General features: G+C 34.9%; 1 protein-coding gene across 1 annotated transcript in view; it reads right to left on the reverse strand.

Annotated features, from left to right (window-relative positions):
- CDH8 (cadherin 8) overlaps positions 1–19,106 on the reverse strand; it is a 153,729-nt gene that overhangs the window by 44,670 nt on the left and 89,953 nt on the right. The window contains exons 6-8 of the mRNA XM_009669844.2: positions 18,176–18,363; positions 15,198–15,451; positions 7,817–7,953 (exon numbers count right to left, since the gene is read on the reverse strand). Of these exons, the coding sequence (XP_009668139.1) occupies positions 7,817–7,953; positions 15,198–15,451; positions 18,176–18,363 (579 nt within the window). The remainder of the gene's footprint in view (positions 1–7,816; positions 7,954–15,197; positions 15,452–18,175; positions 18,364–19,106) is intronic.

Raw genomic sequence — 19,106 nt, forward strand, 5'->3', positions numbered from 1 at the left:
TTGTTTGTTGTTCAGCTTAACAATGCACTTGTTTTGCTAATATAATATGTATATTGTCAATTTAAACATTCCTGCAGTTTTCTCCAACTAATTGACAAAGACACTTCACATAAATTAGTCAAATACGTTTTCACTAGTATTCACTTTTTTTTCCTTACTTGAATCCTTATCTGTTTTGTGCCCTGGAAAACCTTACTCTCGTCTAAAACACTGTCTAGTTTCTTAACCTTTTGCAGTGTAAGCTTTGAACAATGTTGTCAAATTCCATTATCTTTTTGCAAAATCAGCATTTGGAAATCTAGACCTAAGATGTCTAACCTGGCTTCATAATGCTCTGAAACCCGAGATGAGAAAAGTTAGACTGTTGATGCAAAACTCTCTCTTTTGCCTTGACATAATTATGTTTATAAACTCCTACAGGGGATTTTTCTGACATACTTGTTTTCAGTTAATTACTCAGATCCTTTTCATATTCACAGTTCTCTTTCAGGCTTTTCCTCTGAAATCAGAGGTTACCGACTTCTATTCAGCTTCTCATATTTTATACATTTTTATGATAGCTCCTAAACTATTGAGGCCATTTTATAGAGAGATTGTTTCATAAGTACACTCCTTTCCCATTAATATTTTCTCATAATATGGCCACTCCCACACTATTATCCATGTGGATGACATCTCTTGCCATTCATGACCTGTGAAAAACAGTAATGGGAAAGCTTGCGATATGTCTGAATGCACTTTAACAGCTGAGGGCTGCAAAGTAGCTTTGTGTGATACACCAGCTCTCCATGTACCAACGGCAAATGCTCTTTGATCCATTAGAACCTATGGAGTTCTGTATAACCCTGCATTTATGTGCAAATGAATAAAAACTATCTTTCTAAATTCCGTGCAAAAATGATGGATTATCTAGTTTGAGTTCCACTAAGCCAGAGAAAAAAGGGTCAGGCGAAAAAGGTTAATATTCCTCAGCTTCTCTTGTTTAAACCTCCATGAAGGCGTATTTCCTTCTCTTTCTAAAACTTTACTTAAATTTACTCAGCCTTAAATTAAAGGTAATTATACGATGCACCAAAATAACTCTCTAAACTGTTAGAATTATTGCTAATAATGCCTATAGTCATTTTTACAATAAAGGACCAAATACAATTAAATAAATGAAAATTATGAGTGAAGATATTCATGGCACTAAAAGGTGCATTGCAGCTGAAGGCTTATTTTGAAGAGTAATTATGTCTCTCTTCCATTTTAATTAATGTCCTTGTATTTTTTAAAATAATATACAATATAGATAACTTTAGTAGAGCATGTGCTGGATGATTCAATTACTGTACTTAGATCCTTGGTAAACCCTAAAGAGTCTTTCTGGCTTCGTGCCCTTTCCCATTAGGTGATAAAATTGCCTCATACTTCTTCATTTCTAAAGAATGCAGTTGGTACGGGTAATTACCTTTGTCAGACATAGCACATAGCTTTGTCCTTGAGATTCCTATGCTCTATGCCTAGGAAAATATTTATTGTGGTCAAATCACCATTTTTATTTCAAGATCTTATCTATATTTTCATCTACTGATTTGACTAAAGATTCACCAGAATTTCCATGAGTAGTGGCAGTTCTGCTACTTTGCCAAGCTTCCCCTCCCTTTGGCTTAACTAGACACTGGCAGGCTTTTTGTTTGGCAAATAAAGTTGAATTTCAGGAACCAATTGATAAAGCAGTCAATCAAAATCAAAATAATAGCTCCATGACTATACTTCTCAAAGAATACCATAAACAGAAATTCCATTAAAAACTCTAAATCCCATTCAGAGATTTAAAACGTGGCTAAAAACATTGCTCCAGGCTCTCAGAAATATTCTCTCCCCTACAATCCAGCACTGGCTTTGGAATCCCTTTGCTGACTGATCTGTTGCCTGCAGGGATGGAGACGCTCATGTCTGTGATGCACAGGAGTCTGAAGAGGGACAAGAAGTTTGGAAAAAGCCTTCTTGAAACATGTTCCAGCAGAGGAACAGATTCATACTTCATCTCTATATATCCTAGTAAGTCTGAATAGGCTCGAGTCTACACTAATTTTAAAAGAACCTGTACCTACTTGAATATGTTAATGGTAGTATAGCTCACAAACCCTAACTGAGATTCTGCTTGAAAGCTGCTCTCTGAGGAATCCAGTGCAGTACATGGTCATAAGAAGGACAGGAAGAAAATATAAATCTTGAGTAGCCACTTAGTGCTATGTCAGGTAAAAGAAAGCTTGGGGACTTTAAAGGGATCATCTCTTAATTGACTTCAAAGTTCATGAGTCATGGTTTCCAACATTTGCTGGTGGTGGTCTTCACAAATCTCACAAGCTGCAAACTAGAATATTTTTAGAAGATTTTCTTGTTGAAAACTGTGATATCATTCAATGAATTTTTACAATGTAATACACTTTCTTGGGAAAAGGGTTATCTCACGTACGTTAAGAAAATTCCAGAGAGGTGTTGTTAATAATGAACGGATGCATTATAATGTACTCATTTTTTTAAAGAATTCACTAGAATCTTATACTTTAAGCAGGCCTCAGCTACAGCTTATGAGAGATGAGTATGCAAATACCAGCATATTCTTATTTAAGTTAGAGGAATGATGGGCAGTTGAATTACGTGACAAATACACTTCTTTCTTGCCTAAGTTATAACCACTTCTCTGACATAAGTCTTCACTTTGGTTTCAAACTACATTAGTTGTCCATTTATTATTACTCTTATTATACCAATTAACTAGCAATGACTGAAATATAGGGCATTTCCTTGGTAATGAGACACATAATGAGGTTGCTGAGCAAAATTCTCCAATGTGGCTGTTATTCCCGTTAAAAGATAGAAATGGAAAATCATGGAGCTAGACGTAGAAAGACAATAAGAGTTTGATTCTTATGTGCCTTATACAGGTGTGATAACCCGATAGCTTCAATAAGCAGACTGAATTCTGTTCAGAATCTGTGCAAACTGTAGCAAAAATGTTCTGATAAACAAACCATGGCTATCTAATTTTCTTTTAGTGGCTGAGTAGCTTTGACAACACAGCTTGTAAGTACTGCAAAACCTGTCCAAGAAACTGAGAGTATACTGAGGAGGTTAGCCCAGTCTGAACTCTGCTCTGCTTCACTGCCCAGCAAAATTGCTAATCAGTTAACACAGGCAACACAAGCATGTCAATGTGAACAGTAGTTACAGCTATAATTGCACCTTATACAAACTAAAAAATGCACTTATGTGTTCAGATGAATAGGCTTACATATGACTATAAGGTTTCTGACTTTACTAGGTTTTACAGAATGTCAGAAAATTCATTTCAAAAAGGTGCCAAGAACCAAAGATGTGATGAGCCTTTGTGCACACAAAAAAGGAGGCACCAAAAGAAATGTCTGAGAGTTAATCGTTCATTCTTACTACGTTACAATTCAGCCTCCTGGAGAATACACATATGCCCTCCAATTTTTTTCCTGTTCAGGGCTTGGCTCCAGAGAGCCCAAACATATGAACAGCATAATCAACCCTGACTTTCACAGCAAGGCTATATCCACCCCCATTCTCTCAAGCATCTAGTTAAAATGAACCTCCCAACCTTGGCATAAAGTTTTAAGCTCTTTGGACCTCAGTCACGTAGGTCTTAGCTACACAACAAAACAATGAGAAATCTCATTAATCCAGTACTTAGAGTCCAGAGTCAGTAACAGAAAAAAAAGTTCACCTTTTACATCCACAGCCCAAAAGGCATGTTTTCAGGGAAAAGTCATTTGGCCAAACAGCCTGTGTCCTCTACAATGTAATCATCTAGATGTTCTTGCTCCTGACTCACTCATCAAGAGTAAACTTGGATACATGGGAACATGGAGAGAAAATTTAAGAATCAATGCATGAGGATAATAACTTTCAGTATTCCTCTTGCCATATGAGTTAATACATGAATTTCTCCTGTGCATCCTAAGCTTCTATTTCACACTGGTCTTTCAGAGAGGTCAACAATATTCTTTGTAATAGTCTTTTAAAAATCTGTGTGATACAGTTCATCAGCATAGTGAAGTCACAACATGACGAGTCAGGAAAAAACTGAACTGCAAAGAAGCAAAAATTTATTTGAATATATAAGAAAGAAGTATTAAGAAAACATATAACAGGAAAAAATGTTACGCAAAAGGAATGGAAGGTGATCGGATTTAAAAGTAGTAGTTGAGAGGCTCAGAGCTGCATAAGGAATTTATCATTTTTCACTAAATTCATGGAACACATATAGCTAAATCTGAAATACTGAAAATTTCATACAAATATCACCTATACCACATTAATCACTTTCAGTTCAGTCTTTTTCACAGATAGCTCCCTGCATTGTTTTATCTTCGGTAGCCAACAAAAGATGGAAATTGATGAAATATTTGGGGAGCCATCTGTAGGGGGTATGCAACCAGCATGCAACGTAGTTAGTGAGATTTTAAAAAAAAGATGTAAAAATATTTGCAACCTGTCTACATATTTCCAGAACCAGAGCAAGAAGGCAACATGACAGTCTAAGCAGCTCTCTGAGGGACAGCCAGTCAAGGCAATTATTCCTAAGTCAGTCTGGCTAGTTTAGCCACCCAGGAAGGTGAAGCAGATCTGTGATGATTCATGAAGTGAGAAGTAACAGCCAGAAACCACTTTACAGAGGCTAGGAGGAGTCTGCGGGTGATGGGAAAGCGAAAGGAGCCTCCAAAATGCCTCACTTTGCACGGGTCCCAGAATAGGATGGTAATACTATTTGTCACAAATAGCATGAATTCATTCTGAGTTAGAACTAGATAGATGCTTGCCTATGATTAGGAAATGTTCTTCTCAAGAAAAACGAACTGGTCTTTTGCCCATTAAGGACACGCAGGAAAGAGTCACAGTCACCACTAGCTCATACTTTCATGTTTCTCTGAATTTTGCTAGACTTGGAAGGGTTAGGTCCACCTTTTGGGCCACTCAGAAAAACTGAAAAGTAATAGCAGGTTTAACATTATCCATCTACACTCCAAAGCAGATTGCCTTCAAATAATTCATTCTCTAGCCCAGGTAGAAATGCACAAGTTATGCTCAATTCAGCCTGACCAATCCAGTCCTGAAAAATTACCACTAAAGACAGTAGTTGAGGTCAGAATTAGCTTTGTCATTGTGCCAGCAGGAAACTGCCAAAAATGACTTGTGCTTAAAGCATAAATTTAGGTGCAGGTAACTTACCAGCATAGAGCATTTTGAAACAGTGTTGATGTTTGGCAAAACTTCATGTTTATCCATTTATGAAAATGTTGATAAATGATCATTCCAGATCTACCATGCTGGGAATCAAGAACAAAAAGCAATATCCTGGTCTGTTATTAGTAAGTAGCTATAATGGCAATGAAATGGGCTGATCATCACCCCATATAAATAGAGGTGAGTCCTCAACTGAGCCTGGAAAGCAGCTAGGCGAGAAAGAGAAAATGCTCCCTTAATGTTCATCTCAGTCTCACATTCTGCTTGTATGCATGATGTCAACATATTTATTTTTATGTGAGAGATCAGCAGTCCATTCATATTATCTCAGAAAAGCATAGTGATGACACAGTTTGTTTTTTCATATGCTGCTTGCATCTGAGGTAGTTCACTGCCTCCAAAAGATTTCTGTTATTTTATAGTCGAGATCTTGTTTATTACTATGTTGGAACAAAATCTAAAAATGCCCATTTTACCCTACTTGACAATTCTCCAAACCCATTTACTTTCTTCATTAGGGGTTTTAAAGATAATTCATCTCAAATAAACAAATATACTACTTTATGAAAGTACTTATGAAAGCTTTATGAAAGCTTTTTTTATGTAAATGTCAAATAATTATACTGGAAATGTGAAAAAAAAACCCATCAGCAGGAACCTGAATGCTTAGAACAAGACTGGCATTATTATTTTCATAGCCAGTCTGATAAAAGGCAATTTAACAATTGTGATAGATGCTGAGGCTCCCATGAAGTCTAATGAGAAGGCTGATTCTTAAAAAATTCTGAGATATAATTATGCTTTAAAAATCCCAAGAAGGATCAGGCAGAATTGATTCTAATGTGGCCCACAGGAGTACACAAAAGTGTACCTCTGCTAGCTTTGCTCTGGTACACACTCAAATAAGTGAGATCAAAACAGTTAGTTGGAGGACTCTCTTGAAAAAATCTTTTTGTTTTTGTCTTTTTGGACTTTCTGGAGGGAACAACATGTATAATTACTTCCCGTTATGTCTTACTATCCTAATGTCTGAAGCTTTGGATCACAAACCTTCAAATGATACTCCTTTTCACGCTATTGCTAAAGTTCATGATAATGATATCTTGAGGAAATTGGTAGGGAGAATTTTATACCTTTCTCGAGACTTTAGAAACAATGAAATCATTAACTGGTTTAATATTATCCAGGGCAAAAAATGCCCTGTGAAACCAGAGCTTGCTTTCTTTCCTCATGTAGTTTGATTTGCTGTGTCAGGTTGGCTTTCATGCCAGTGTAAAGTATTCTTGCTAATTTATCAAAGTAGTGTGCGCCTCCAAGATTTAATAGTAATTAACAGGGCAAGCACTAGCAGCAATGACATAAACAAATTATTACCGCAGGTCATAGGAATATGTTTAGAGTTACAGTGGTTGTTAAGTTGAGGGCTTGATTTTATACTCAGTTCTATCTTCCTCATTTACGCATGCATTGCAGTTACCCCTCAAAGATTCCTAACGTGCTTACTCTTAAATCCAAGTATCACAGAAAAATATTAAACAACAAAAATGGGCCAAGTAAGTGTCCTTTATTCTCCCATTCACTGACATGTTAATATCTACGTCGTTATGAAACTCAGCATTAAAAGTTCTGTACCATAACATCACATATTTAAAAAGATACTCTGCAGAAAAAGTAAGCATTAATATACTACTTACTGTATGCAAGAATTAGCAGCACTGTTCTTCAAGCTTTGAAGACAAATATTCTTACAACAAAATGCCAAGTGTGTATGCACTTATGGAAATGAGGCCTACACATTGATTGTAAAATAGATAATTTAACAGAAACATTTTCTTGGCTTATGTTTCAGTTAAGAAAGAGACAATGGAAAAACACAATTTCTTCATTAAAGGGTTACAGACCTATTTTCTTATGCTCTGTTTTTTTGCTGCGATACATGTATGTCAAATTTTTAGTCTAAAATATAGTGCTAATATTAATAATAAATTACATTCTCTTATGAAAACCTGCCACCAGCCCTATTCAGCCTCAATTCTTAATTAATCAATAATTTTACTTGGTTAAAATCTAAGACCCATATACCCAGACAGGGTGACTCTCCTGGCTCCCAATAACTTAGATGTACAGGCCAGTCACACACCTAAATAGTTCTGTAGATCCCAATAATCCCTGTTCTTGTCTATAGCTGTATGGGATTGAAACAAAATAACATTCAGCATTAAGAACTTTTGGGTTTGGCCTACAATTTACTTCCACAACAGCAAAGTGTTACTCCTTTCTAATTACAGCTCTATTAGTTTTTTTTTTTTCATTTACCCTATATTTCCTGTACAAATGTACTCAGGTATCTCTTCAAACTCTATACTACTTTATGCACTGAAAAAAATGCTCTCTTCAAGAAGAAATATAGATCTATAATACTTTTCTTTCAAAAGATTTGTAATTTAAAAATCCAGTATGTTTTACTTTCCACTGAGTTACATACAGTTTCCACAGCACATGCAGTAAAAATTAGTTACAAAACCAACAGAACTAGAAGTAACTATACACAAATACTTACTAGTTTCAGTAGCTACAATAGTTATGTTGTGCCACGTATTTGTTTCTCTGTCGAGTGGTGTTGCCAAAGTTATTTTCCCATCTTCTGCGTTAATGTTGAACTGTCTCTCAAGGTCAGTATGCCGATCAATGGAAAACCTACAAAATAGACATCCCTGTAATCTACTTTAAGAAGTTGATGTGATCCATACAATCATAAGACAATTTATGTAACCCTCTGAGAACTGCAGTTTTAAGGCCAAATGGATTGAGAAGCTCAATAGCATGACTGACAAAATGACAAGACTGACAAAATGACAAACTGAGACTAAAAAAGCTTAATAATTATTGTCCAAGGAGTAATTAGCTGCATAACCAGTATAAAGGTCATAAACTGCCCCCAGGTTCACTAGGTAACATCTTTGAAAAATGCTGCTGATGAAGAGTTAATTACACAATCCATCACATTTGTTAGACAGTTTATATGGTATTTCACAGGAACTGCTGATAATTTCAACAGTAACATACTAAGCACACAAAAATGGTGGGCTTCACAGTTATTATAAAAAGGACTGAATAACATTATTTTACTAATAAATTTCAGATTAATGAAGCATAGACTATTAAACAAACACATTATTTGGTTATGTTTCAAGCAGCTCCATGGGCAGAAGGCAGTTAATGAATCACCATTTACCTGTAAAACACTTCAAACACAGAAGGATTGACTGTTTTATGGATTGACATCACTGATTTCAAACAAAACAACCTTCATCTGACAGCTAGTCAGAGTTTGCAAATGAGAATATCCAGGTAAATTATGCAGCCTAAACAGGGCTAGCTTGACAACACCAAAGAGTTGTACTAGATTGCTCCAACAGTGCATTAAGCAGGAAGATGATTTAAAGCTCAGAAGAGGATCTCCAGCAAAGCTTTTATGTTTGTCCATTTTCAGAGAGTTACTTTGTTAATGGATTATTTGAAAAAGAAAATACATCACAAAATGAGGCCTTCCAATTCTTTGACAGGAAAAGGTACAAAGTAAGAGACTTTATCACTAAACTATTGATAAGGTTCAACAAAAATTGGCTTCAAGGATTACTGAATCCTAATGGTGGACTTACTTATATAAGAGCCTTTTAAGGCTTTTGTCTGTATATTACAGAACCCAACAGCATAGACTGACAATTTTTTCATCTGTTCTGCATTATATCTAGGCATAATAGGGAAATTTAGGATACAGTGTCAGACTGGATTACATTATATTGTGGTCAGAAAAGTGACTCAAACTATCAGTTTCTCATTACACTTCTATTTTTGCAAATATGCTGCTAAATTCAGTGATAAAAGAGCACGAACATATTTTGCTACAGTTACAAGGGCACGGTTATTTGAAAATCAGTTATTTCATTCTGCTTCATGCTTTACCATAAGACGTTTCCAAAAAAAGTTATGATTCTAAAGCTCCTTTATATGTCACAATGACTCTATAAAAAGCAGAGTAAACATATCCTGATTAACTCAAACTCATTCCAGCATAACACCATTTCAATAGATGCGGCATTAGGATCTGATTTCAAAGGTTAGTGTCTATTCATCTTTTTTCATTTCAATGTCAGATATTTTGTTCATAGTTAGAATAAGAGATATGTTGCAATTGGATTACTTGTGCAATACCTTCAAAAAAGTGAAAGACAATACTCACTTTTAAAAATTAGTTCAAAGAGAATGAATATTAGGTAAGTTATGAAAATCTTACAATTTAAATGTTTAAAGGCTGTATTTATTTTTAAAAATCAAAGGTAACAGTCACATTGGGTTAGAATGGTCACACTGCTAAGATACTTAGCAACTAATGAACTTAGTGAAAATACCTTTGATTTTTTAGATATTTATGTTTTCTTCTTTCAAATTCTGAGTAGAGCTGGTTTTACTCACTTAAAAATCAGTAGTTTGATTAAAAAGAGTACCGTAAAAAATATGAAGTCATATTTCAAATATTTATGCCTAAAGCTAGTCATACACTTCTAGTTATTTCTGTATTTGGACATTTGAATAAACTAATTTTCTAGTGAGCTCAACACACTCAGTTCTCAATGGTTTAACAGGAACTGTACTGTACTGTACTGTACATTTCTGAAAATCAGGTCACTTGTACGGAAAAATAAAGCTGCAGGTGCTTAACTTTAGGCAACCACATTTGAAAATGTATCTTAACATTATTTTGATGTCTCTTTAGTTCCCATTAAAGTATTAGAATTAATTACTACTAGTGAAGTTAGTGGAAAAATATCTTATAAACTTTCATAAGTCTAAGATTTCACTCTAGAAAATAAGACAAAGCGTGATCAAAATAACTTTTTAAAGATGCCATTACTTAAAACTAATCTGTCTTTTAATACATTAGTCTATACCTGCTTGAAGTTTATGTAAGGATACAGAAATGACTCTATCAAACCTCTAGTATCAAACTTTTATGAAATTCTCACAGTCCATAAACTAAATAAAATATGAAATGCTTATATAGTATTTAATGCTTAGTAGACCTGGGCTTGACATGTATTCTACTGAGATAAGAGAGATTTTTCCCTAAGGATCAATCCCCTTTCCAATCTTCTTCCATCCAGAGTCTTCCTGCAGTATGTTTTCTGAAGTTATTAAAGTAGACATATAACATCTGTGAGTTTTTTATGTTGCATTTCATCTCATCCCAACAGTATTTATTCACAATGCAAAAATAGCATTCAAAATGAAAACAGTTTTAACAAGTTACATAGGTTTACAAGAGTACAAGAAGGTAAAATCCTCTCTTGATTTTAATTTGATAGGGTATTTGAAATTTCCTTGTCATGATAACAGTATTATAACTCTTTTTAACGGGAATGCACGGTCAGATCCATAAACCATACATAAAACATACATTTCTCTAAAAATGAGAAAAGAATATCTCGGGAAATAATAAAATTTGAAATTGCCATACAATCAGCACAGGTCACTGGGAAGGTTTGGTTAGTTTATTGGTCTGCGATGGCAAGTATAGGAATAACACCCTCCCACAGCTGTTTAACAGAAGGTTTGAAATGATTCTTCCTCACTCCTCTCACACTATTGATAATATGACTTAATCTGATCTATCCTTGATTTGCACTAATGCAAATATGAGCAGAAACCCTTTTTTGCTTCATCTGCTGAGATCTGAATCACTACATGGATACTCCATCAACAGTAAATCACTATTGTTCATTAATGCCAGGTGGGCAGGACATGTTACTTACTGACTGAGATAAACAGCTGCACTCTTAGGGGGACAGAAAATACTGTATCTAGGTTTTTAAGGTAGGCTGTGAATTAAGAAAATGATCCACTGCTGCCAAAGATGAAATCTCCTCAGATGAAAACGGGGGAAACTCCTGCCATTGTGAAGCTTACATCTCCCACAGAGAAAGATACTGAAGGGCAGTGATTTTATTGGAGGGCAGAGCCAGTATAGGAAGAAAGTTCATTATTCCTGCTTTTTTGCTATGCATTTGGATCAATCTTTATCCAAGATAGTTTACTGCAAATAAACAGACAATGGCTATAAAATAACAACAGAAATATGAAATAAATACTACTGGAATTAATATTCTTTCATGATAAGATAAAGTTCTTTACTATAAGTATGAATGTGCCGTCACCCTTACTGAACTACAGCAGAACTTTACAACTAGCTCAGCTGAATTCACCGGGTCCCCTTCTCAAGAGAAATACATGTGGTAAGCTGTGAGCTTGGAACACTGATAATCAGGATAGAATTGGACAAACCATTGAACAGGTTTAAAATTGTTAGCAAAATTTGTAAATCTTTTCACCGTCAGGGTTAAAAGTGAGCCAGTTCCTTAAGTAATATGCACAGCAAATAAAGAGAGAAAAGAATTTTTGCTGCTTACCAAAATAACACTGCATTATGAAAGACCTGTATCTGTACTCACTTAAGAATTGATCTGAAGACATAGTTCACATTCAATGGAAAAAATGGATAACAAAGACATAATTCAGCTGAATTTCGTATTATCACTTACCCATGCAAAGACACTAGTCCCTTTGGTCTTCCAAAATTATCGGTAAGCATCAACACTAAGAAAAGTGCCATTCAACATACACATCTTTAGCCTCATCCATCTAAAATTGTCTAAGTTATAAAGATCTTCGGCTGATATGGAGATTTCAGAATAAAATCCAGTGCCAAATCCCTGTATTTGACATGAGGTATTGCTTAATATCCTTATTAAGGGATTTCCATAAGATGGAAACATTCAGCACTGGACTGGTAACCCATCTATGCACCTGCTTGTACATCTGTGATTGGTTTATGCATTTTAGATGAACTGATGGAAAGATCAGATGATGCGTTTCATCTCTTCCAAGCAGGTACAAAAAAGAGATTACTGCTGTATTGGAAGGAAATGAGGGTTTTTGTTTTTTTTTTTTTTCCTGTGGAAAAGATAATATGGGGAGAAGTCTATTCTTTCCAGGCTCTCTTCTTCCCTAAATTCTTTTTTTTTTTGTCTCGTGACTCAATTATCAACATAATTCCAGGTTCAGAGGCATCCATATATTATTTCATTTATTAATTTACTGAGCCTGTGTGAATAAGGCTCTAACATGCAGCATATGCAGAACTGGTATCAGATAAGGTGATTCATATTTTCATTTGTGTTGTTAGGGTTTTTGTAACCAAGGTACACAAAAGCTCTGTCCAACCAAAATACTGAGAACAGCTATCTACTGAAAAATACAATTTCCTTGAAATGTAATTTTTGTTCCCTCCTAAAATGTAGTTTAAAGACAAAATGAAGTTAAAAAATACCCAGGCTGTATTAAAACACTCCATTATTTCTAGAACAGAATATTTTAATTTGCCTTTCAAGTTTTTTAACTTGTTTTTCTATATTTTTAAAAGTGTATTACAGATCATATGCACATAATTTACACCATATATGTGATATAATGACAGAATAAACATTTCAAAAGGCACAATCAAAATGAAATACTCTAATTAAGCAGAACAATGTTTCAGAATTTTTTTGTCAGAGAATCTGCCACTTTCCAATTTTGTTCTGAACTGGAAAGACAGTAAATGCACTTCTGCTCCGTACTTATCTCTGATGAATATTCCTGCTAGTGTGATAGTAGAATTACTAACTTGAAAACTCATTTTTACCTTAAAAATTTTTTTATGCAAAAAATGCAAGAAAGGCATTTTGGAACTTTCCACAGCTATCCCACATAGAGCCAAATTAATGTGTGTAAACAATAAAAAGTCAACAAATTGCTCATATTGCATAGAAAAGTATGGTCTGTATTTTCCTTGATTTGTTATCAAGCCAATACCTTGGAAAATTTCAAAGATAAGCCTTTATAATGTACTGCATATAATATTTTTAAGGAAATAAATTATACTATTCAGTAAGACCTTTTTATTTTAATGTAATTCGTTTTGCCTAATCTTCTTTCATGTAAATAATTTTTTTCTTTATGACTTTTTTTTTAATGATACTAACATTCTAGTTTGGTTTTCACATAAAATATTTTTGCTTTTAAAATTTGAAAATATCTTGATATGTACAATTATGCAAAAACAAAGAAGAGGTAAAGATTTTACTCATCTCAGTTTGGGAGCTTAGAGAGAATGAAGAGGCTCAATTTTAGGACACAGAAAGGATGATAATTGGGCCAAATTATCAGAACAGGACTTCGAGGCAGGACTAGATGGGGAACCAGAGAAAGACTGGAAAAAAGAGCCAAGGTATGACTGAAGCAGAGTTGAGGCAAGACTGAGGCAAGGAACAATGGGGATACAGTCAAGAGGCAGAGGAGCAAAGAATATACAAAGCTGGGCGAGAAGAGAGCAGAACAGGGCAGACGCAAGGAACTACAGTTAGGTTGAAGAAAAAATGAATATTAGCTGGGGTAAATGGAAGAATGCCATCTTGCTGTCAGCAGGGCTGGTTGCACCACACCTTTCAAGAAGACCCTGTCTTTGGAATGGCTGTGCAAGACCTCTTTCACAGATTCAGTGGACAGCAGTAATAAAATTAGGTGTGGAACTAGAGCTTAAATTGTGATAGATCAAGCTGGATGCATTCAGTGTTGCCCTTGTTTTCTGTTTTTTTAATAATTTTTTGACCTGGGGAACTATTCCACACAGAATACCCCATTAATTTTCTATTTCTCTGATCAGGACAAGATCATATTTGATCTTCCTGAGAGCTTCTCTGGTAAGAAAATACAACGGGTGCCTGTCAACATTGGCAGCATTGTGAGCAATAACATCAAGTCTAAACTAATCAATTGCTGAAGTTCCTATATCAATCTGTGATAGTTAATACTGAATTTAGCTAGATTAGAAAGGATGATTTAGAAATGAGAGACTCCATGCACTCCATGCAGATACTCTGCATATACAAGCTCTAATATTTCCAAACACTTTGGAAATCCTGAGTTTCTAATTCTGAAGATCATAACACATGATATGATACACATAGCCCCACTATATAAAGGATTAAAGTCTGGCTCTGTGACAAGATAATGCAAATGACGATGATTAGAAAATGGGCTTACGTGATAGATTACAAAAGCTAGCATCATTCTTACAATGCTGAAGACTGCTTGAGTAGCTTAAATACCATGCTAATACGAACGGTAATGTACAACGGTGATTACTATTAAATGGATTCTCTCCAAATATACCTTTACCATAAGTTTGATTTTTTGGTGTTTGTTTCCATAGTGCTTTTAGCTGGCAGTACTACACATAGCAAAATATGTTTTGGGAACAGTTGGATCATATCATATTAGCTGTTAACAAAGTGGGGGAAGATCTGTGCACATCAAAATGAGATGGAAAACACAGTGATCTGCTAAAAGTTGAATAAGAGATTTGGTTCAATTCAAGTTAGATCAAAAAGGAAAATAGTGTGAATTGAAGATGCAAAAGGCATATGGGCATAATAACCTCTGATTTCCTAGCATAAAATCAAGGATGGGTTTAGGCAAAGGAATATATAATATGGTTTTACCCTCTTACCACTACATGAAACAAACTCAGGATTGTTAGTGTGGAAACTAGCGGATTATTTAAAATAAATGCAGAAATAAACATTGATGATCCAACCTAGTTGCTTCTTATTTTTTTGGAATTGGTACTGTTTGATAAGATTACTGATACGGCAAGGAGTAGTTCTGTGATTATGAAGATTATCTCAACTGATAAATCTAACATCATAATACAAAGAAATCCTATACAAGGATCTTTACAGAAGCAACACAGAGTGAGAACAAACTCATACATATAACATATGGAAAATATGCTTAGTATTCTGCCAGCAGCTTTCAAAATGGTAACTTTAAAGCAGCACTACCTTATAGGACTGGAAGACACATCAGGGTCATGAGCAGTCACCTGACCAATCACAGAGTTAATAGCAGCATTTTCATGCACTTCCAGTAGATAAGTAGGTGATGAAAAGACTGGTGGCTCATCAGCGTCCTCTACTACAACTTTTACTGTTGCTGTATCCTTGAATGGCCCTCCACTGATGAAGCGAGGATCAATATGAACGTTGGCTGCTTCTACCTTCAGAGTATAGGATTTCTTGGTCTCAAAGTCCAGTGGCTGTTAAGAATGACAAAGATAAATGCCTTTTACTAATGGCCACAGAGCAAGAACAAATGAATATAATGCTGATGGATGAAAGTTATGTGCGTTTAAGCACACTCAGTGAGTTTTAATGCAATCACTTTCCACTCCCAGAAATTCAACCTGTAAATTTGCTAGGCATATATTGATATCTGTTTATTATCCACCCTTAGAGAAACCAGAACTCTGTTTTGTTTTCTTGCTTTTCACAAGATATTTACAACAATATTCAATTGTGAATTACATCATTACAATTTCCTATCAGATAAATAGTACAAATTCATTGGTCATGATGTCACCTGCATGACTAATCACACACTTAATCAGTGCTCTGTTAGCTGGAGATAAGAACAAAAAATACATAGTAGCTCCACAAGGAGTAAATATTTAATTATTTCCAGAAGAGTGTGAGAAATTATTGTTTGCTGGGCATAAGAGACATTGTATGGAAAAATTTAGAGCTAATCATATAAGAAAGTACTTCAATATTATTGCACTTCAGATGCACTTCTGCATTTCTGTTTATAGGGGTAAATGAGGTAGATGTCTCTCAGGAATTTCTTACAACTGAAGAAATTCCTATTTCTGTATCTTATTTTTTTCAAACACAGAAACACAAATCTGATTACTCTTTTCCACCAATATACCTGCCATGTCACCATTGTTTTTGCTATTTTACAGCTTCATATTAAAACATAAAAGATGAAAACACAGTGGATTTAAAGGAATAAAACCCAAATCCATGACACTTTCAAGTATTAGAATTTTTCATTATAAGAGATTCAAGTTTGTGACTTGAAGCACATCAGTATATTCACAATATAATTCTCTTGTGTCTCACAATGATGCACATTTCAAAGATGCAAATTGCCCAGCTTTGGAAAGATATTAAGATTTGCATTACAATGTCCCAGGGATAAAAAGAAAAGACATAGAAACTGAATCTGAAATGCAAATACCAGCTAGAACACAAATAGGAATTACAAAACTCTTTCAAGAAGTCTGTCAAAGATTTCACTACGTATACTTCCAAATTTTGTTGATTTTTTCAGGTATAAATCAAGCTCTAATGGGATTTGCTCTTTTCTCACAAATTCTAGTAAACATGAGAAAACCTTGCTTCTTTAGCAGCTCTTAAATTAGTAAGCTTTTCTAATTATGAATGGTGATTTATAAATCAGCATATTCACAATTTGCTAATCATACTTCCGGTACCATTTTTTCAAGTGCTTTTCATATGCCTCACAAAAATGACAGCACCCCAATAGAACTAGTCATGCTTAATCAAAATACTATATTGAAAATTTACTCTACATTGTCTAAAATCTAGGAATTTATGCTGGAGAAAATATATTGCTGAACTGTACCATACATACATCATTTACTGTAGGAGAACTAAAATGATTATTGCTGTCAAAATGAATATATGAAACAACATTAGACTGAGTTATGAAATATGGGCAAGGAAACTGAGGCAAAAGGCTAATTGTTTTACTTTACAGAGGAGGTCACAGCATATAATAAATAAAGAACGTAGGGGGCTTATATCATATTTTCGTCTTTAGGAAAAACAAATCTATCTATAGATAGATAAATCTTTTTATTTTACTTCTGCAATGCTGACCTACCCACTGAGAAAGAGAAAATATAAACTTTTGACAGGTATTCTCGTCCGACCTCTTTAATCACAGGTATAAGTTGAATATGAACTACCTGTGCTCTTTGGGCTTTTTTTCACTAGAATGCCATGCTATCATATTTATACCTGTTTATTTCTAAAGAATCTTTTAGAGTGCTCTATACTATATATTTAAAACCCTCCATAACATACTGTTGTAAATTATGTTCACATGCCTTTTTGGAACACAGCATGAGAGTCTGTTCTCTCCTTCCCCAGAAAATAATGCAAATTAAGTTTGTAATTAATGTTTCATTGACTTACCATCCAAATTTTGTTCTAGATGTCCTGTTTGCCCCCCTCTTTTCTGTATATACCCAGATGACCCTTCTGTTGCGTATGTGCAAATATTTCATCTTGCATACATCAAGACTGTACAAGCACCAAAAGAGCAACCAAGCTGCAGCCTCCCTTAGCGACTCAATTTGCCATTTCTAGTCATTTGAAACAGTACTGATGTCCTTGATAAGGTTCACTGAAATCACTATTCATTGAGCAAAGAGTGTTCAACATGCAAAAAGGTGGAAAATTTACTCTCTTACACATCGGGTAATTTAAATAATAAGCTATGAAAATGCCTTTTTTTTCCGCTCTCTCTCGGTCTGAACAATATTTGACCAGCTATACAGCAAGTCAAATAACAGAGAAAAGACATTTGATGAATAGTCAGCCAAGGTTTTATGAAAGTTTATACCACCGACAGAGCAAATTCCAATCCACTCTTTCCCCTTCGGAATCAAGGAGGCAAAACTTGTATGATTTGAGCATGTGAAGCAGTGGCTGGACTCAGGAAGCGCAGACAAGAAGACTAACGCATTCCCATCACAGAAAATACTTAGGGAGTCTCCTAAATGGTGATTTTGAGAGGCATGGCTAATATATCTCCAGTTCCATAAATTCACTGACTTGACGCCACATCCATAGATAAAAGAATCTTCTGAAATCCAGCGTGTCCTCGCAGAATACAGTCTGCTTGGGCAGTTGTATGAAAAATAAACAATTTTTATAGAGATATCATTTACCTTTCTCACTCTAATAATGCCGTCCTGAGTTTGGACATCTGTAGTAATTTCAAATATATCCATTCCATCTCCTTCAATAATATCATAGGATGACTTAGCATTTTCTCCAATATCCAGGTCATTTGCTTTCACCCTTCCTATTGGTTCACCAAGAGCAACATCTTCCATTACTGAGAAGTGATACAGACCTTACAAATAAGAGGAAAAGACTAAACATTACATCTGATTCCAGTTTTTCTTGTGTTTTCTTCATTTGTTTGTACTTCTCCAAAGCAAACTCTTCAGACGTGCAACTTATACAAACCACATTCACACAAGTTACCTACTGAAAACAGCAAAACGTGCTCCATCCATGGGACTACTTGGTATACTGTATGCGAATGTTCTGTTCCGTTACAGTATTAACAGAATTACAGTTCTGTCTCCTGCTTGCAGGGATGCTCACTGCTGCCAAATATAAAATATTAAGCTACTTTCAACACGGAAAATAGGTAATGTTTAATCCAGTATAAGACACTGTTGAACTTACCTTTTTATTTACAGGCTTGTGGGTCTATTTTTGAAAAATTTCAGTTTTGAAACTTTGGCTTTTACCTGCAGCAAACCATCAGATACTTAAAAGCTGCCTTTTACAATTTCAGATCTTTACTGCTCTTTTCACTATGAACTTTGCCTTTTAATTTGGTCTGGACAGAATCTAATTGATTTGGGGGTTTGTTTTGTTTTTTAACCCCTCCCATCCCCCTTTTGTGGTAAGAAACTAATCAAGAAACATTTGAGGAAACTCGCACAATATATGTCTTAAAGAAAGCAATAACTTTTCATTTGTTGTATGGCTAGACTTAAATCCACTAGAAAGTACTATTCAAATCCTCAGCATTTTTTTTTAATACTTGCTTCATAACTCCTGACCTAAAATCAGAAGTCAAAA

This window comes from Struthio camelus, chromosome 10, assembly GCF_040807025.1.
Source record: "Struthio camelus isolate bStrCam1 chromosome 10, bStrCam1.hap1, whole genome shotgun sequence".
NCBI classification, from domain to species: Eukaryota; Metazoa; Chordata; class Aves; order Struthioniformes; family Struthionidae; genus Struthio; species Struthio camelus.